The sequence below is a fragment of the Pseudonaja textilis genome, chromosome 6 (assembly GCF_049901715.1).
Source record: "Pseudonaja textilis isolate UNSWEBS1 chromosome 6, rPseTex1.2, whole genome shotgun sequence".
NCBI classification, from domain to species: Eukaryota; Metazoa; Chordata; class Lepidosauria; order Squamata; family Elapidae; genus Pseudonaja; species Pseudonaja textilis.
Window position 1 is genome coordinate 47032478 of NC_141995.1, and position 21051 is coordinate 47053528.

At 41.2% G+C, this 21051-nt stretch overlaps 1 protein-coding gene across 1 annotated transcript; it reads left to right on the forward strand.

Annotated features, from left to right (window-relative positions):
* The first annotated feature begins 3274 nt into the window (after window positions 1-3274).
* PI4K2B (phosphatidylinositol 4-kinase type 2 beta) lies at window positions 3275-20772 on the forward strand. The gene is made up of 10 exons (XM_026699763.2): window positions 3275-3609; window positions 7157-7314; window positions 10989-11189; window positions 12237-12368; window positions 13046-13199; window positions 13886-13953; window positions 14289-14388; window positions 16229-16362; window positions 16634-16693; window positions 18643-20772. Exons 1-10 carry the CDS (start codon window positions 3342-3344, stop codon window positions 18814-18816), a joined length of 1449 nt encoding a protein of 482 aa, XP_026555548.2. The 5' UTR covers window positions 3275-3341; the 3' UTR covers window positions 18817-20772.
* The last annotated feature ends 279 nt before the right edge of the window (window positions 20773-21051 follow it).

Genomic DNA, 21051 nt, shown 5'->3' on the forward strand with positions numbered 1-21051 from the left:
ATCCTCAGGCTGCTGGCCCAATTGGGAAGTGGGAAGAAAAAATCCTATAAAAAGGCAGTGGCAAGCCCCTAGGAACCAGCGGATTCCTCTAAAAAAAGGGAGTCAAGCTTGCTTTCTTCTGCCCCCTTTTTAAAAAAATATTGTCAAACTACACATATGCCCAAATTACAAGTGCTAGTATTAGGCCTGCGTGTTCTTGTGCAACAGCTGTGACTTTTGCATAATGACAGCACAAGGTGTTGTAATCTGCCTGTCATTTGCCCTTTGTCCTCAGACAGCGGGGCTGCCCTGAATGCTCTTGGATTGCCTTGATCCAAAGTCAATTCACACTGCATTGGTACCTGTAGCCTTCTAAAGTTACCAGAGCTCTCTCTTGGGCTGGACATCATGAAGATACGGAGAAGAAAGCAAACTGAAAATAAAAATCAGGGGCTTCATCTTGCCTTTGTAAGGCATAGAAGCTGGAACCCAGTGGGGATGATTTACAGGCTGGGTATCCAGTCTTGATGGGTTCCATTATTTCATACAATTCTATCAGAAAATATTGCTTGTTCTATAGTGCTTAGAGCTTCTCTCCTTGATAAGTTTCCATCCCTTGCTTCTTCTCCTGCCCTCAGGTGCTTTGGGGAACAGACTGACCCCCTCCTCTCTGTGACATTTTCAGTGTTGACTTACTCAAAGTGTAGATAAGGAAAGAGGAGGGATTTGTGCATTTATTCAAGGACTGCTGACAGACTTCCTTATTCATAATGGCAAAGATAACGGATAATCAGAGTTGGAAGGGACCTTGTAGGTCATCTGGTACAGCCCCCTGCCCAAGTTTATTTAGTTGCTTATTTTGTTGCTATGATTTATGTTGATTGGTCTCCATGTTGCATCTAATATTTTATGTTTTTACAATTATGACAATGATCTATCATTGTTGTATGTACACTGGGGAGCTTATGCACCCAAGACAAATTCATTGTGTCTAATCACACTTGGCCAATAAAGTATTCTAATTCTAATTGTAAACTATTCTGTTCTATTCTAATCTATTTTTTCAGTTTCTATTCTATTCTATTCTATTCTAATTCTAATTCTAATTCTACTCTATTTTCTATTCTATTTTCTACTAGCTCAATACCCGTGCTTGGCTATGAAACTATGTGGTCGGGTTGTTTTTGGGAAGGAAAATAAGGGGGGGAGGGAATTCTACCTCTGCCTACCAGCGTCCATCAGTACTCATCTGGCTTGTATCCTGTCAGTGTGTGAGAGAGTGGAGGGCTGTTTGGAAACTGAAAGAGTATTTACTGGGTGAGCAAGGAGACAGCAAGAAGCCTGGGCGTGGCTTAGCTCAACTGTTTTGTACTAAAGCTGCTTGGTGCTGCTGTGAAACTGAAACTCCTCTCCTCTGCTTGTGTTTTGCATCTGGAAGAGATTTCTTTTTTTCAGGTAGGGAGGGGGAGTAGAACTCCTTAGCATCAGATCCTGTTAATAATAATAATAATATAGGAAATACTCTAAATGATCTGATGGTCATTTCACAAAACCCTTTCTTAATGAGCCGCTAGAAGCCAAGAGGAACAGACATGCCAAATCTCAAGTTTGTAGGCTTTACAGCTCTGGAGATTTTGATGATGTGTGAGTGGCATTTCATATATATATGAATATATTTATATTTATATCAGGTTACTGTCACACACTATGAAGATCTTTGAACGCGTCCTTGATAAGCGCATTCGGGACATCGTCGACATCAGCGTCAACCAGGCTGGATTCATCAAGAACTGCGGCACCACCGACGCCATCTTTGGTGTGCGGATGCTGATGGAGGCTCACAGAGAGAAGAAAATCCCGCTCCACACCGCCTTCCTAGACTTGGAAAAGGCCTTCGACCGAGTCCCGCACGATCTCATCTGGTACGCACTGCGAGATCACGGCGTGCCTGAGCTGCTCGTACAATGGGTCCAACTCCTATACAGATGTCACAAAAGCCGTGTAAAAGCGGCAGCTGGGATATCAGAGGAGTTTAATATTACCGTCGGCGTACACCAGGGCTCTGCTCTCTCACCACTGCTGTTCATTCTGGTGATGGACACAATTACACACGACCTGTACACGCCCGCCCCATGGACGCTGCTCTACGCCGATGATGTGTTCCTGGCCAACCTGTGCAAGGCTGAACTCGAGCACCGAGTCCAACAGTGGCACGACCGCCTCGAGCAGTTCGGGCTCCGGCTGAACCTAAAGAAGTCCGAATACCTGACCACTGACAATGAAATGACAGGCTCCATCCACGTGAACGGGCAGGAACTACCGCGCGCCTCCACCTTCAAGTACCTGGGAACTACTCTTGGGGAAGAAGGCCTACTACAAACTGAGGTGGCAGCCAGGATCAATGCAGCGTGGGGCAATGGAAGTCCGTCACGGGCGTCCTCTGTGACAAGAAGATGCCGATGCGCCTGAAGGCGAAAATCTATAACTCTGTGGTGCGCCGTGGCCATATACGGCGCAGAGTGCTGGCTACGACCAAAGAAGTCGAAAGCAGACTCAGATAATGGAGATGCGAATGCTCCGATGGTCGGTAGGCCTCACCCTACTCGATCGCGTCAGAACGAAGAAGTGCGTGAGCGGTTCAACGTCGTGCCCATCCCCACGGTCATGAGGCAGTCCCGGCCACGATGGTTCGGCCACGTGAGCGCGCCAAGGAAGAATCCATCATCAAATCTGTAATGAAGGTGACTGTCAGAGGAGCGAGACCGCGTGGTAGACCTAAACAACGCTGGATGGACACGATCAAGGCCGATCTAGAGATCGCGAAGGCAGACCCGACACACGTGGCAGACAGAGAGGTGTGGAAGCAGTACTCAAGGACATTAGCGGACCTCGCCCGAGCGCGAGACAAACGCTGAAGAAAAAGAAGAAGAAGAAGAAGAAGAAGAAGATGAATATATTTATATTTGCTTTCTAATATCTATATCTATATCTATATCTATATATTCTATTCTGTTCTATTCTATTGTTCTCCTGCCTTATACAGACCAACATTTCGGACAGACCGCTCAATGCAATGCAAAAAAAACCCCTTTCTGACACGGCTCGCATTTTCCTGCAAGTTCCCACGAATTCATTCATTTTCCTTTTAGAATAGATGCCCGGAAAAGGCGGAGGGCCGAGCTGGCATCGAAGCCCCGCCCCTTGCTTGGCCCCGCCCAGGACCCTGCTATCCCAAGGCGCCAGGATATCGCTACGCGCAGGCGCGCGACTCCGCCCCCCACGCCTCTCCGAGTCTGGGGCGCATGCGCCCTCAGCCATCCGGCGCTTGAACCCGAGAGCGGCCGTTGCCTCCGCGAGCCCCTATGGCGGTGGCCGGCTCGGTGCTTTCCCCGGAGGCGGAGGCGGAGGAAGAAGCCGACGAGGAGCTCCTGCAGCTGGATACAGAACCGCCGGCCGTGGCGGTTTCCGGACGGGTGGCGCCGACGGCTCCTGGCGGCGCCGTTCGCCTCCTCGCCGGCCAGGAACTGTTCGAGGCGGCCTGTGAGGAGGAGGAAAGCGACGGCGAAGAGTCAGAGCCGCTCCTGGGCGCGGCGGCCGCGGGCTGGGGCCGCCGGGCCCGGGACGGAACAGGTGAGCTGAGGAGGCGGAGGCGTAGCCAGGCGGAAGAGACGTTGAGGCATGAGGCAACTGGGCTCGCCTGCGCAGAGGGAGGGGGCGTGGCCGCACGTGGGATGCTCTTGCGTGAGGAAACAACGCGCCTGCGCGGAGGAGGGAGGGGGCGTGGCCGCACGTGGGATGCTCTTGTTCCTCAGAATGGGCGGGGAATTACAGGCGGTCCTCGATTTAGGTCCTCGTTTAGTGACCCCTTTGAAGTTTTAAGGGCACTGGAAAAAAGGGGACTCAGGGTCGTTTTCCCACACTTAAATGACAATGGCAGCATCTCCATGGTCCTGATTTGGATGTAGGCAATCCTCGACTTAACAGTGATTCGTTTGGTGATGGTCCGAAGTTGCAAGTGCACTGAAAAAAAAAAGGGACTTTGGAGCCTTTTCCCACACTTACGACTACGACAGCATCCTTGTGGTCACGTGATCAAAGTTTGGAGACTGGCAGTCCTAGACTTAACAGTGGTTTGTTTAGTGATTGCTCGGGACTTTTGGACCGTTTTTTTCCCACTCTTTAATGGCAGTTGCGGCATCCCCATGGTCAAAGTTCGGATGCTTGGCATCTGACTCTCATTTATTTTATTTAATTTTTGCATATTTTTTTTATTTTTATTCTTTAAACATCTCTTAGAGTGAACAATGTGATTCCAGGTTGTAGTATACATAACATAATCATAATTATATTTTCAGCTTTCTGATCCAGTTTCATATCATATCATTTACCTATTCCATTTTTCTTTTAATGTGTTTTCACTTCATGTGGTTTCATTCATCATTTCCAGAAAAAGAAATTCATCCTAAGATATAGAATAGAATAGAATCCAATACAATACAATACTATACCATACCATACCATACACAACACAACACAACACAACACAATTCAATTCTTTATTGGCCAAGTGTGATTGGATACAAGAGGAATGTGTCTTGGTGCAAATGCTCCCGGTGTACATAAAAGAAAAGATACATTTGTCAAGAGTCATGAGGTATGACACTTAATGATAGTCACAGGAACAAATAAGCAATCAAATCATACTAGGAAACAGTAAATATAAATATATATGGATACAAGCGACAAAGTTACAGTCATACAGTCACAAGTGGGAGGAGATGGGTGATAATGAGTGATGAGAAGATTAATAGTAATAGTAGTGCAGACTTTGTAAATAGTTGGACAGTGTTGAGGGAATTATTTGTTTAGCAGAGTGATGGTGTTTGGGGGAAAAACGTGTCTAGTTGTTCTGATGTGTTGGGCCTATAGCGCCATTTTGAGGGAAGGAGTTGAAACACTTTATGTCCGGGATGTGAGGGGTCTGTAATATATTATCCAATATTTATCCCCTTGATTGTCAATTCAATCTTGCCACCTATTTTTATTTTATGTATTCTCACCATAATTATCTCTTAAACCCAATATATAACAAAAAATCAACTAATATCAGTATAGCTATTTTTAGTTACTACCTCCTGTATTAACAATGATCTTATATTTACTGTTATATATGCATATATTTCTTTCCTCCCCCCCAATCAGGTTCCACATGGTATTCTTTCCCACACAATGAATCTTACATTTATTCCAAAAACATTCATATAACCATGTCATATTTCAAGTTTTGTTTCCATTTAACCAATTGTGGATATGAATAACAATATTATACTTTGTGTCATGCCCCTGGTGGAGTCGTGGACAGGGAGTGGGAGTGTGGCTCTGGAGGTTGTGGAGGAGGCTGGGGAAGGGCAGAGGCTGGCTGGGCAGTCAGAGGAAGACCCAGGCCCATCCCCTCTCCATCCTAGGGCACGCAGGGAGGAGAGGATAAGGGAGAGACATGAATGACATGGTCTACAGGGGAGGAAAGGGCCTTGATCCTCTTTATAGGCTGCAGCTGTGAGAACTGGTTAACAGGACAGACATGCAAATGGGCCAGTGCTGGAAACAAAGCATGGAAATATCTCGAGTCTGGCATTCCTCTCTGAGTTTGGCGTCCTTCCCAGTGGGTGTTCCGATATCTGTGGACATCTTCAAGCCCTTATCTTGCCTGGTTCCCTTAATTGCTTCAGTGTGGTTTGTGTTGTTTGTACTCTTTATAATTTATAAGCATTTTTAGTTTAAACGGCATTTCCTCCTTTTCGCAACTGCTTGTGGGGGAGTTTTTTTGTCTCCAGTCAAGGATATTTGGGGTGGTGGGATGCAGCTGCTTTGCGGGTTATATCCTTGCTCTTTGGGGTTGAAGGTGGGAGGACAATGTGGCCTAATGAAACTTAGAAAAGAAATAGTGAAGTGTTGAAGCTGGATACAGGCGTAGGGGACCTTTTTTGTGCTTGTTCCTTTGTTGCCAGTGTTACTGCAAGAATTAGTGTCGTCCTAGGACTGGGGAGAGTAGCTTAGTTTATTGTCATTGCACCTCGTACAACAAAATTAAATACCATCTTCAGTGTCCATTATGACGATGAAAATAAACACAAACACGCATCCTTCGCATTCTATACATTGAACTGAAAAACCCCTGATACTGCATTCATATTGCACTATATAGCAGAATTCAAAAGAGTTATTGCCCTGGGATAGAAGCTGTTTTTCAGCCTATTTGTCCTTGTTTTCATTATTATCCTGTACCGGCTGCCAGATGGTCATAGTTCAAAAAAAAAAGGAGGCGCCCAGGACGAGATGGACCTTTGAGAATGTTTTGAACTTCCTTAAGGCAGTGGGAGCTATAAAGCTCTTCAAAGGAGAGGAGAGGGCAGCCAATGATCCTCTGGGCAATCTGCCACTGTGCAATTGGCAAACCCTACACAGGTGGAGTAAGTTAAGGTACTCTTTCTGGCGCAGCGGTAGAAGGTCACCAGCAGTTTTTCATTCAGTTGTTGTTTCCTGAGAAGCCTCAGGTAGTATAATCTCTGCTGGGCCCTTTTGACCAGGGCTGGAATTTGATCCCCCACAGTTCAGGTCCTCTTAGGGTATAACACCCAGAAACTTAAAACTGGCCACTTGCTCCACTCCGTCTCCATTGATAAGCAAGGGCTGGTTGTCTGATTTGTTCCTTCTATAATCCACTATCAACTCCTTGGTCTTTTTGGTGTTGAGGACCAAGTTATCTTCTCCACACCACCAAAGCAATTGGTCCGTTTGTTTTCAGGGAAATCTACTTCATAGGTTGGCTTTTGAAACGGAATCTCTGTGCTGCCTTCAGTATTTGGTGGTCTATCTGGGTCTGATACCATTTGTTTTGCATGCTGTCCTTGTACCTATGGACCGCCTCCTCGGTCATCCCAAAGAGTCCAATTTCCAACCACGTAGCTGCATTATGCAAATGTAGCAACTGCAGGGCTGTATATATTATTTTGGCATTGCTATTGTGAGTCCCCATGTTGTTTCTTATTAGGAAGTAAGCCAGGGTTAAGTGTCTATTAAGAGATTGAAAGGGGTGGGGTGGGGTGAAACAGTTGAGGAAAGGAAAAAAAAATCAGCTGATAGCACTAACTTGAAATTGTTGTTGCAATACACACAGGAAATGTGGGAAGCATTGCAGAGATGAACTTCTGTATGGACGATCCTGAATTTGCTGAAGTCATGCAGCGAGCGGAACAAGCCATCGAAAGCGGAGTCTTTCCCGAAAGAATCTCCCAAGGGTCCAGCGGAAGCTATTTCGTCAAAGACTCCAAGAGAGTGAGTGCCCTTGGCTTCAGCATTATTTGTGGGTTTATGTAAAAAAATGTTTTCTTTTCCCATGGTTGAGGTTGCGCATGCCTATCTGCACACAGTGATACCAGGGTCCTTTCCTTGCAGCTTATCTGCACAAAGAAGCAGGAAGCACTTTCTACCTCTGTATCTTGCTAGCAGGACTGCTAAAGGGATTTGAGCAAATCCATGGTTGGTTGAGCATTGTGCACATGTAGGGATTATCTCTTCCTTCATTCTCTCCCAATATGCAGGAGCCAGAAGTTTGGTTTTGCCTTATGGTTTTCTGTTAGGAGAATAACAAATGCATAGTCCTACTTTGTGCGTAATGCTAAACAACAGGGATGGAGGGACTTTTTAGTCAACCTCAAAACATTCCCTTTTTTGTTGTCTATATATAGAGCTTATTGGATCAACATTTCTTCAGTTAATAATATTTGGAATAGAATAGAATAAGAATAGAATATAGAATAGAATAGAATAGAATAAAATAGAATTCTTTATTGGCCAATGTGATTGGACACAGAAGGAATTTGTCTTGGTGCAAATGCTCTCAGTGTATATAAAAGAAAAGATACATTCATCAAGAGTCAAAAATCATCAGGTCCAACACTTAATAATAGCCATAGGGTACAATAAGCAATCAAATCATACTAGGAAACAGTCAATAGAAATCGTAAGGATGCAAGTGACAAAGTTTCAGTCATACAGTCACAAGTAGGAGGGGATGGGTGATAAGGAGTGACTAGAAGATGAATAGTAATAGTAGTGCAGACTTTATAAATAGTTGGACAGTGTTGAGGGAATTATTTGTTTAGCAGAGTGATGACGTTCGGGAAAAAAACGTCCTTGTGTCTAGTTGTTCTGGTGTGCAGTGCTGTATGGAAAGACTTCATGATCAATTGTAAGAAAAGTCTCATTTTTGTACCGTAACAATTTTCTTGCTTTAGGCTCAGAATTCTTTAACAGCTGATTTATTTTCTCTAATGAGTTTCAAAAGACTGTGTGTGTAATCTCTATGAAAATATGTGGTTTCTAAGAGTTGAAACCAATCTGACGGCATAATATATTTACCAGTGGTGTGCGTGCAAACACATTTTCTAACTTTAGATTCATAATTCTCGTTGATCTCCATTCTTGTAGTAGCTGTCCAAAACTGTCAAATATTTGGGTGATATTATCTAAAGAGGTTGGATTTAAAAAAGCTGAGAGAGACCAGGTTTCGTGGTGGGTTTTTTTTTGTGATATAACTTCAGAAAAATCTTCAGAAACTGAAATGAATGCAAGTTGCTAAAGGATACTAATCCATGAGAGCATTGTCTCTTGCATCTTCTTTCTGGGAAACAGAATCTTTGTTTTGTTCTGGATCTACCTCTAGAACCTACTAAACAGTAAAATGTGGGCCATAGTTATCTTTTGTGTTGTAATAATATAACTGAGCTGCACTACCTGAATTAGAAGAGCCTTTTGCCTTCATCAACAATTTCTGGATCAAATAAAACTAAGAAAATCAGGTTGCTTTATAGACAAGGAAAATAAATTTCATAAATACTTGAAATATATATGATAATGAGATTAGATGGCATAAGAAATTTGGATGAAAGGACATTAACATTAAACACAAGTTTTTCGTGTAACTACTACCTCCATACTAAAATAGTTCAGCAGCAGCCTTCCCTTCACAATTACTGCTATTTAGCCTAGTATTTTGCAGTAAATACCCTTCTTTCCTAGGAAGTAAACACAGACCAGGCAAGTAATTGAATATGGGTGCAGAGGTTAAGATTCATAGGAGACAAAAGAAAGTTGGAGGAAATAAGGGAGGCAAATTAGAAGTAATTATCTATAATGAATCCTGGCATGAAAACAAATGTTGCAGCTGTTTTGCCCCAAACCAATTGCTAATGAAATCATTTTATTAGCAACTGGACCTTGTAGACCTCTGACTTCAGTGGTGGTCCTGGTATCTGTGCAATCCCATTTTAAATTTCAGATCAGTGTTTCCTCCTTCTCCTCTTAAAGCCATTCTTTATTGAAGAAGACAAATGGGTTCAGAATTTTGGCTTATTTCTGTGCCTCTGGCTCCACGCCAGCAATAGATTGGCACTGAAACAAGGCTGTAATAGCATAACTAGTGAAACCTGCTCTTGTTTATAGTGAGTTGCCATGTAGTCTCTCAACTTCAGCCCATTGTTGTTTTTTACTTTTAGTCTGCCAATATTTCATATGGCATAATATACATCACCCTTAACTTTAGGGACACTATTAGAGTTAATAGTAGAGTAGAGTAGAGTAGAGTAGAGTAGAGTAGAGTAGAGTAGAATAGAATAGAATAGAATAGAATAGAATAGAATAGAATAGAATAGAATAGAATAGAATAGGAGTTGGAAGGGACCTTGGAGGTCTTATAGTCCAACCCCCTGCCCAGGCAGGGAACTCTACACCACTTCAGACAAAGGGTTGTCCAAACTCTTCTTAAAAACGTCCAATACTGGAGCATTCACAATTCCTGGAGGCAAGTTGCTCCACCAATTAATTGTTCTGCCAGGAAATTCCTCCTTAGTTCTAAGTTGCTTCTCTCCTTGATTGTTGCTGCATGATGTCTGGTTAGCTATTTTACTGTAGTCCATCAGAAATAATAACAGCTTTTCATCACTTATTGGCAGAGGCTAAAATCAGCTTCAAGTGAAGACTAGTAGATTTGGAGACCATGCAGCCATTGCATTGGAGGGCAAGCAGAACTCTTGTCAGAGAGAACTAATGGTTTATTGTGTCAAAAGATGGCTAGTTTTATTGCTCCTTCATGTTCAAAGTCAGAACTTAGAGCTGCCTTGTCCTCTTTTCCTTCCATCCGAAATCAATAGCACTCTGAAACAATAGCCTCGTATTGAATTTTTTGATTTATTTTTGGAATGCTATTTATTCTGCTAATGGATATTGTATAAATAAAACATGCTTTATTTGTGATTACGGTTTAAATGCTGTATGACTTTGTTTTGGAAGATGGGAGTTGTCAAAAAAAAATGAACCCTTTCTATTTTCATGCTCGACTCATAATGCATTTTGAATTTACACAACTTTTGACGTCTCAAATGTTCTTAACTGAATCACTCCAATGGCTAAGTTAGTTACACGGTCTTTAAGTGAATCTGGCTTCCCCATTGATTCTACTTGTCGGGTTATAAACTGTGATAACCAGGACAGTGCAACTGACATCAATATGAGCCACTTGCCGAGTGTCTGAATTTTGATTGGGTGGCCTGGAGGATGGTGAAATTGTCGTAAGTGTGAAAAATGGTCCCAAGTCACTTTTTTCAGTGAGGTTGTAGCTTTGAACGGTCACTAAACGAACTGTTGTAAGTCTGGGACTACGTGTAGTGACACTGAATTTTAGATAACCAGATAGCTTTGGACCAGGGCTCGCCAACCTTGGCAACTTTAAGCCTGGAGGATTTTAACTCCCAGAATTCCCGTTTTTTTATTCGTTCTCTCCCAAATCTACCATGGGCAGGTATGCACTCTTGAGACTTGCAGTGGTTTTTGCTCCCGTTTCAGAAGGCCAAGAAGGGGACTAGTTTTGTATAAACTATTTCTATATATGACTAGCAAACAAGTGCACACTTTTTTCTGATTCCTTCTTCCTTTATTCCCTTCTCCTTTAGAAAAGTATTGGAGTGTTTAAACCCAAATCTGAAGAGCCTTATGGTCATCTAAATCCAAAATGGACCAAATATTTTCACAAAATCTGTTGCCCTTGCTGTTTTGGCAGAGGCTGCCTTGTTCCTAATCAGGGGTATCTCTCCGAAGCTGGTGCCTATCTTGTGGACAGTAAACTAGGATTAGGAGTGGTCCCCAAAACGAAGGTAAGAGAGTGGTTTGTGGCATAAATTGAGCATGACGAAAAGTATTTCTGCTCAAAACTACAAAAAACAAAAACAAAACAAATAAATGTTGAATTAAAACCCTTTAAACTAATTTTCAGACTGGGAGAATAGTTTTGACTTTTGGAGTTCATTAGCTAAGAAGATTGGCCTCAGTTGGAATTTGGTGGAATTGGATGGGAGATGTCAGGATGAGGCATAAAATGAGCTTACGGGAGGGGCCCTTTCCTTTTTTGGCCTGGGGGTCCAATTGGAATTTTGTGCATATTTTATCAATTCACTGCTAGAGGTGCAGAGCTGCTGGACATCACCCTTAACCACCGGGCAGCTTTTCAGGGTGGATCCTTTTCACTCTTTACCGTACCCTTTTTTTTTTTCCACTCCTCCTTTTTGCAACAGCTTGCAAATTTGACAACTTGCAGTTTCGTCCTCGTAATCCTGCGAAACTGGCCTGGCAAAAAAAACGTTGCTGGAATGCAAGGGAGCAACTCTAGCCTCAAAGGAAATCATCGAGGAGCCTTAGTTGATTCTCCTCTAACCTCTGGAATAAAAACTTCGATCTTTATCTACTACTAGAAAGCCTGAAGACAAAATGCAGGCCATCCTTGACTTGAGCCCAACATTTCTGTTGCTAAGGGACACATTCATTGATTTGAGTTTTGCCCCCCCCCCCATTTTACAACCTTTCTTGCTACCTTTGTTAAGCAAATCCTTGCAGTGAAGTCAGTAACCGGGTTGTTAAGTGAATCAGGCTTGTCAGATGGTAGCAAAAGGGACACTACAACGGTCATAAATATGACACACTTGCCAAGCGCCTGCATTTTGATCACACGAGGATGCCCAAATTGTCGTTAAGTGTGGAAAACGGTCCCAAGTCACTTTTTTCAGTGCCGTTGTAACTTTGGTCACTAAGTGAGCTGTTGTAAGCCAAGGACTTACCTGTACAGCTTAAGGAAGAGGTGGGTACAATGAATAATGTGGTATCACCCTTAAAATGTTTGAAAGGTTATTCTGCTGTCTGTGTTTAAGGTCGTCTGGTTTGTAAGCGAGACGTTCAACTACAGTGCCATCGACCGTGCCAAGTCAAGAGGGAAGAAATACGCGTTGGAAAAAGTGCCAAAAGTTGGCAAAAAGTTTCACCGAATTGGACTACCTCCTAAGGTAAAACCCTTGGCAGTCCTCAAAATGTTCCCCATTTCAATTTTATTTGGAGGGGGGTTGTTCTTTCCTTCCATTCCTGCTCTGGAGTAATTTGTAAGTCTTCTTCTTTCCTCCTCCTCCTCCTCCTCCTCCTCCTCCTCCTCCTCCTCCTCCTCCTCCTCCTCCTCCTCCTCCTCCATCATCATCATCATCATCATCATCATCATCATCTAAATCCTTCCATTCCCCACTATCTTCTGTCTGAGCTGAAGAAGCTTCTTGGATGAGAAGCGAAATGTCTTCAAAAGGAAAAAAAAACAAGATTTCATTATTATTTTTTAACTTAAAAATACAAAAAAAAAAAATCACAGACAAAACTCAGTCTTGTTTCTCAAAAGCCCTGGAGCTTAATTCCCCATGCATCAGAGGACTTTGGGGCCTTTGATTTTTGAATTGCAGTTTCAGATTAAAAATACATTTTGAAAGGCATTCTCCAGCCAACTGTAATTTGATAGTTAGCAATGGAAATCTTCTTTCCCCATAAATATTATTTTTATATCCATTGATTAAGGTCACGGCTCTACTTAGGAAGAGCATTTGCTCTAACATTTTTATTTGCTTTCCCGTATGAAAAGCACTTTAAATGCTTTATGCGTTCAGGTCCGTTTCATAGACTCAGGCTTTATTTTCAATTGCAGGTTGGCTCCTTCCAGCTTTTCGTGGAAGGTTACAAAGAGGCTGACTATTGGCTCAGGAAATTTGAAACTGACCCTTTGCCCGAGAACACAAGGAAACAGTTTCAGTCACAGTTTGAGAAACTGGTTGTGCTTGATTATGTTATCAGAAATACTGGTATGTAATAGGGTTTTTTTTAAAAAAAAAAAACATCCCGTATGACATTACCCTTGAATTCTTATGGAATTCAAGCAGAGGAAAATGGGCTAGAAAATGTCCGTGCTCTTTAAGGCTTAAATGGTATGTATTGAATTATCACTGCCTTTAGGATTGACCATGGTAGATTAATATAGCTATCTTTAAATATGACAAGCTAAACTGTACTATATTTCATTATTGTGACATTTTTTTACTGCAACACCCTTGCTGTCAGGATCCCAGCAGTTACCTCCATTTAAATCATGAGTCTCGAGCCAAACCTCCAAAACTTCAAAAGGATTTATTGGGAGTTAACATGTCTGGCACTGCCTGGGTGTAGCCAACTCTGAGACACATCATTCACTGTCACCCATGACCCTGGTTTTCCCCCACCCCCTGGGTGTATTGTAATTCATATTCTCCAATAGGATACATCCATAGCCCAGAGTCATCAATCATGCTCTCCAGTTAGAATTTTGCGCGGCAGAAACTTCAGTCACCTAGTTACTATCTCTGAAAACATTTATGTAATGCAGTTTCAGTTTGCAAGCTGCTGCAGTGCTCCCCCTCCCTTTCTGTTGGCAACTCTAAAAAGACCATAGAAATATTTTATGAGTTGATATTCGCCTTCCATTTAATTGTGTTTCTCCTTCATTTCTTTGAAGATAGAGGCAATGATAATTGGTTAGTCAAGTATGAAAAACAGAGCGATGGGCCTGATCTTTCTGATAAGGTAGGACAAAGACTCTTCTGTTTTGATCACAGGGATACCATCTGATCAATAATGTGATTTGTATTCAGTTATGTGTCCAATTATGGATTTTATAGAGGATTATTTCTTATCCTATGTTCTTACGGAATAAGATAGAATTAAATCATGTGTAATTAAAATCATCAATGTTATATACTTGTGCTAGATTATCACTGAATTATCAATGAAAGATAATATTGTGTGGCATATATTGCACAGGCTTAATATCCTGTTCAAATGTTAGTTTTTTATTTCTGTGTTTAATACCAGTAGATGTGCCTTGAATACTTTTGATTTTTTTTATTGTTTTCCAACAGGAGATCCAATGGATTAATGAAAAGGAACCTATTATTAAAATTGCAGCAATTGATAATGGCCTCGCTTTTCCTTTCAAGCATCCTGATGAGTGGAGAGCATGTGAGGTTTTGAATTTTTCTCGATAAGAATGCATGAGGTTGCAAGTATTATTATTAGCAGATTGTATTAAATCTACAGGTAGTCAGTAGCATAAAGTTAAGGTGCTGGCCCAGAAACTAGGAAATTGTGAGTTCTAGTCGAGTGTTAGGCATGAAAGCCAGTTTGGTGACTTTGAGTCACTCGTGTCTTGCCAATCCATCTCACTGGGAGGTTGTTGTGAGGAACAAAAAGAGGAGGAAGAACTATTATGTATCTTTGCCACCTTGAATTACTAGTAAATAATAAACATGGGATTAAAAAACTTAACATGCAAAATAATAATATCCATCTAGCAAACGGAAGGCAGGCATTCGTGCTTTTCTTTCCAGTTGTTAACTTCATGTGAACAGAAATGATGAATAGGATTTAGTATGGCATAAACCAGGGCTTATCTTGCTTTCAGATTTGTTATACCTGATTATCAATGATCATTATGCATTGTCGGCATATATTTTGTCAAGTGCCACATTGGGTAACAGTTAACCTGTCTCATGTGAACGACAAGTCTGTCATTTTATTTTCAGTTGGGAAGAATACAGCTTGAAAAACCACACTTGTAGGGATTCCTAAGGCCAAGATTGCTAGGATGCTTCTTCTGAATTTTCCCCCTTAGATAAAAATGTGTTTATAGATATAGTCCTCACCTTAACGGTGACAATTGGGACCTGGACTTCCATTGCTGAGTGAGGCAGTCCTTAAGCCAATCTCAATACTTCTTTCTGCAATGGTTGCTAAGTAAATCACGGTAGTCATTAAATGAGTTGCACAGTTGCTAAGACTGAATTTCCTGGTTGGATGGCGGATGGAACATGGCTGGAAGCTCAGGGGCTGAAAACCCTGCTGGGCGTTTGGCAGGGAAGATTTTCAGCTCTTGAGTGGATCCTCCCTTCATGAGGCTCTTTACCTGGGACTCCACCTGCTTAACAACCCAAGTGATCGTTTTAACAACCAGTACCTGGTGTGCCAGGACAGCGGTCATTGACTGAAGCAGCCGCTTCAACTCAGCGACTGTTATTGCCCGCTGACAGAGCCGCCAGCAGAGTCGGACAGTAGTGAGGAGGTTGGGGAGGAACCTAGGCCAGTCTTGGAGGCTGAGAAAGGCTCCGACAAGAGCTCTGCACCAGAGGCAGAGATGGGGCCAGGGCAGGCTGGCAGTCAGCAGCTGCCTTTGGGTTTGGACAGCAGTGAGGCGGGGGAGCTTCTGGAACCAGTTCCCAGCCTGCATATGCGCAGGGCTACCAGAAGAACAATTGAGAAAGCAGGGTCTATTCAGGAGTAAGGCCACACCACACCTCGGAGATGATTGGGACCTCCCATAGGATCTAAAAGAGGAGAGAATGGGACATGAGCCTTTGAAGGAAGCAACTATTTCATCTGGTCGATTCAAACTTTGAAAAGTTCTGTTTGACTCTGTGTCAAGTTTGGCCTTGCCCTGCGTCTGGCCATTCGTTCTCTGGACGCATTCCAAGTGTGATAAGGTGGCTGTTTATCAACATACCCCTGAAAGACTGTTTGGGAAGCCTTGCAGGCTGTGAATGAACACAATTCACAGCCGTGGAAATAAAAGAGATTTTGCTGGGAACTAAGATTGTGTTTTATGCTTTCTAAGGAAGCCTAAGTCAGAACAAGCGACCAAGGTTGCAGTTCCAATTGTGGTCATGATTCAAGGACCACATCTATAAGGAAATGGATTTTTCCTAAAGTCAGTTAATTGAGCATTAACACCTGAAAAGTTGAAAATTCAACCTTTTTATTCAGAAAGGCTTCACCTTCACGTCCCTTGTCTCTTCCCCTCTCTCAGATCCATTCCACTGGGCTTGGCTTCCACAAGCAAAGGTCCCCTTTTCTCAAGAGACAATAGATTTGATACTTCCTCGTATTTCTGACATGAATTTTGTACAGGACCTCTGTGAAGACCTTTATGAACTTTTTAAGGTAAAAGTAATTTTGGGCAAAACAGTTTAAAGTAGCACAGCAATGGGCAGAATGATGCACATTTGAGCATATTTATTCTATATCTGTTTGCTCTAAGCTGTCAATAACGGGTGAAATGTCAAAATACGGAAAGTTCATCGGACTTTTCACAAGGCTTTTTAATGGTTTGGTAATGTTTCCTTGCTTATTATTTTAAGTCTGGTTATTTATAGGTGGATCTGAGTTGACTTATGAAGGTTTCTCAAATCAGTTTATTTTTCTTCCAATAAAGACTGACAAAGGGTTCGACAAGGCTACCTTTGAGAACCAAATGTCTGTAATGAGAGGACAGGTAAGGGGATTTTTCCTTTGGACGATGTGTTTTAAATTTGTATTTTTGCCTCATATATCGTTGTAGCAGTTGCTTTTGAGTTAAGTATAGAATCTAGGGTTTTTTTTCTTTCTTTCTAGACTTTAGCACACAACTTGCTTTCTTTAACAATAAGTAGTTCTCCACTTATGATCTCAATTGAGCCCAAATTTTCTGTTGTTAAGTAAGAAATTTGTTAAGTGAGTTTTGCTCCTTCGCCTTGTTGAGGTAATTCCCCGTTAGGAGAATGAGCGCATACAGGGAGACGTATTGAGAGTAATGTTGAATAATACACACACAGCACACAGATGCACGGTACAGTAAATGTAGGTTTTTACTTTCAATAAACGTTTAAGCAAAGTTCAAACACAGTCCAAGTCATTCACGGTTAAATCAGTCAGGTTTCAGTCCAAGGATACTTCAATAACAAAGTCCGGTATCAAAAACAGTTCAGTAACAGATTTACATCAAATCCAAGAATAACAGTCAATTAGGAGGAACGGCAATACTCTCCAACAGAAGGAAACAGACTCACTCACACTCTCTTCTGAGACTAAACAACCCAGGTTTCTGGCTCCATCTTAGGGCTATTTGAGAAGCCACACCCAATTACCGTTTTAGGATTCTCTTAAAGACATAGTATTAAAATGTCTATCCTAGTTTATATATTTCCAACCCAAATAACTGTTAGGTGACTTACATTCCTAACACCCTTGGGGCACTGCAGTGGTCATAAATATGAGCCAGTTATCAAGATTACAAATGTAAATCACGTGACCACTGGTCATAAGTGTGAAAAATGGTACTATCACTTTTTTCAGCGCCATTGTAACTTTGAACGGTCACTAAATGAACTGTTCTAAGTCGAGGACTACCTGTATTCCCTCATCCAGATCATTGATGAAAATATTGAAGAATCCTCCTCTTTTAACGACCCCATAATTCCTTGCGGGGAGGAGTCTGGGCAACTGAAGGAGCTAGCTGAGCGTTTTAATGGCCAGATGCCTTTCCTGTTGCCAGTGCGGAGTTTTTTTGTTTTTTGTTTGTATATAAAAAGTTTTTTATTTTTTTATTTCAACAACCTCTTTTAGTGAATAGCATAGTTCCAGGTTTTTACATTTCAATACAAACATGACCTTAATTACATACTTATCTTTCATATTCAATTTCATATCATATCACTACTTTTACCATTTATCTATAGCTTTTATTGTATTCATTTTCAATTCACGTTAGCTTATTTCAATTTTCTTTAAATATTCTTGTTTTATAATATATAAAATTCTTATTTGTTATTCTATATTCATTATACTTTTTAACTTTTAACTGTCAACATTTGCAATTTTAATACATACTTTTATTTCATTATTCAATAAATCACATCTTAGTTTTAGTAATTCTAGAGATTACCCCCCCCTTTAATTACCAGTTGGAGTGTGCCACCCCTTTATCTAGTATATCACTTCAATTACTCCCCTTTAATTCTCACTTTTTAAGTATCATATTCTAAGATAATCTCCTAGCTACTACGTATCACATATGCATATCTCTATTTTAGACCAGAAATCTGCCAGTGCAGAATTTTTTTCCATCAGATATATTCTCATCATGCCCAGAGAGAGAAATATTTGCCTCTTTCTAGGATCGAACTCACAGCCTCTTGACTATGAGGCCAGAGTCTGCCTCTAGGCTACCACACCACTCCCAAGATACTGAAGAATACTGGTCCTAACCTACCTTGGGGTACCCCACTGCTCCCTTCCCTCCACGTAGACATAGTTCTGTTAATTACATACCTGCTGCGTGCGCCTCTTGTCCATGTTATCGCAGAGAGTGCATAGCAGTGTCTCTTGTAGGGTAGGCGGTTTCTGGCAGCGTTAGGGCTAAGCTAAAAGTACTTTTTTCGATCTTGGCATCGTTCCTTTTTGCAGATACTTAACCTTACTCAGGCCTTAAAGGATGAAAGAAGCCCTCTTCAGCTGGTCCAGATGCCTCGGGTGATCGTGGAGAGAAGCCACGGTGGAACTCAAGGAAGGATTGTTCACTTGACCAATGCATTTACTCAGACTTTTCACAGCCGGAAGCCTTTTTTCTCCTCCTGGTAAAAAGACCAAGTAAAAAGACCTTTAGCTTAAGCAAGATGTTCTACTACGTAAAGATTTCCGAATAATTTTTTCTTTGCTCCCCTCCTTCCCTCCCAATGCTGGACTGCCAAAACCTCAGAAATTTTATATATATATATATTGAATGTACTCAGTTTACAGTTTATTTAAAATTGTGAAATTTTACATCAGGGAAACGAGGAGCTTGTCCTAAACTGTATTTTTATAGACGGTTCGATGTTTTTGTGTATTTAGGGTTTTTTTTCGGGGGGGATGGGGGAATAAAAGTTTACAGATGCCAAAGACAACTTTTGACTCAGTTGGGGAGGTGGGGGGAGAAATTGTTGCCTACAATATCCAGAAATTATCATCTAATTTTTTATAGATGGGATTGAAATGCCTGGCCTTTTATTCCACCACATAGTTGTCTCCCTGTCATCTTAATCTAATCTGCAGGACCAATCTGCATTTGGAAAATAAAGGGCCTTGAAGGTAGGTTAAATTCATGTTGGTAGTCCAGAGGAAACATGCTGCAATTATGTCATAGCTCTCATACCTTACTTGCACTGAAGGCAAGCAGTTCTAAGTGCAACTTAGCACCTGCTTCACTGTGTATTGTTGGATTTGGGAAAGGAATGGATTTGGGAAAGGAATGGTCAGTGCTTCTTCGCCACGGTTGCGTGCATAATTTATTGCACAGCCTATCTGCATTTTTAGCTACTAGCTCCATCTGTATTTTAAAAAAATGCCTTTTTACAAATGTATGGCTTTTTGGGGGTGGGGAGATACACGATATTAGGAACACGGTTTTCCAGGTTTTCATGCCTTTTCAGTTTATTTGTTTTCGGTGTAAAAAGAAAAATAATCGAGACAGTTAACAGATGACTTCGTTAATGTTCAAAGATACCCTTTTTCAAAGTCCCCTTTAACATTGTTTTACTTTAGTACTAAGAAGTAACACATTCCAAAAATTGTTGGTTTTCTGGACCAAGAACTGGATGAGGGAAAACACTACAAAAAAAGGAACATAGTTTTATTTTAATTTTCCTGAGAATATACGTATTGATAAATGCATGCTTCAGTCTGGTGATTCTTTTTTTGTCAGAATGAGGAATTGAGGAAATACTGTATTTTGTTAGAACAATATTTCTGCTGCAACTTTGGGGTTGGGGTTTTGAAACTTTTACCAAAACCAGTTAAATTCACTAACTTGAAACCAAAGTTTACTTGTACGTTAATGCCTTTCTTCCTTAACACCAATATCTTTGTCAGAAAACTTGCAAATCAGAAAAAAAAATCCATTTTTGATCATTTTGTTGTCAGGTAATTCCACAACAACTCTAAACTTTGTATTTGGCTTTAGCTGATCATCACTTGCAAGAATGATAATCGGAATAACTTTACACTTACCAAGAATTTAGTAAAACTTGTTTTAAGCATCAGGTTTTGAAGCTCAAAACATCTGTGTGAAAAATAGGGTTTTTTTCTCATTAAAAGTCGTGCCTAGCTTCCTGAGAAATGCTGTATCTTTAACTGCAGAGCAATACCCCACACGTTCTTGCATTGCTGTTTCTTTTAATGTTTGTTTAAACCAATGTAGCCTGTTGGGATAATCTACTTGATATTCTAAGATGCATAAGCCTTAATATTGAAAATAGATTGTATTGCGGGTTGATAAGTTTATTCCAATTTCAGTTTGTGTCCATTCCTCCAAATTATTTATTGCTCAGATGTGCTGCTGCAGATCTGTCACAATTGTCCGGTTACATTTAATCTATTATTTGGAGAGAAACATCTGGAACAGAGAGCCCTTTCCTTCCTAAAATGAGGTTCATTTTACTCGTTTGTGGTATTTGTCATGCTGCTATCTTCCATGTTCTTAGCACTTCATATAACAAGACAACACTTTTAGCCAGCCTGATTGTTTTATCATTAAAGTGAATTGTTTCAGTTAAAAAATCTTTGTGTTTCTGATCTTTTAACACTATCCCCCTCCAAAAAAAGAAGCATGGCGTTGCAAAGAGGATCTCTGAAGAGATCACCAAATCAACAGTAAGCATGCTTTCTGTGAAACGATTGTAAAAAATGTCTCTGAAGCACTGCTCCTAAATTTGATTTTTATAGAGCGCAACATATTAAGTCCTCTAATAGTTTGCATATAAAAACTAGCTTAATTATTAAACTAGCACCTTCGAGATTGGCCAATATGTATCCAAATTTAAGCCCGCTGTGTTGGAA

Excerpts from the sequence above, each read along its gene's own strand:
- PI4K2B (XM_026699763.2), top strand. The coding sequence starts at position 3,342 with ATGGCGGTGGCCGGCTCGGTGCTTTCCCCGGAGGCGGAGGCGGAGGAA. Across the intron at positions 7,315-10,988 it reads TCGTCAAAGACTCCAAGAGA|AAAAGTATTGGAGTGTTTAA; the intron begins GTGAGTGCCCTT and ends CTTCTCCTTTAG. Across the intron at positions 13,954-14,288 it reads GGCCTGATCTTTCTGATAAG|GAGATCCAATGGATTAATGA; the intron begins GTAGGACAAAGA and ends GTTTTCCAACAG.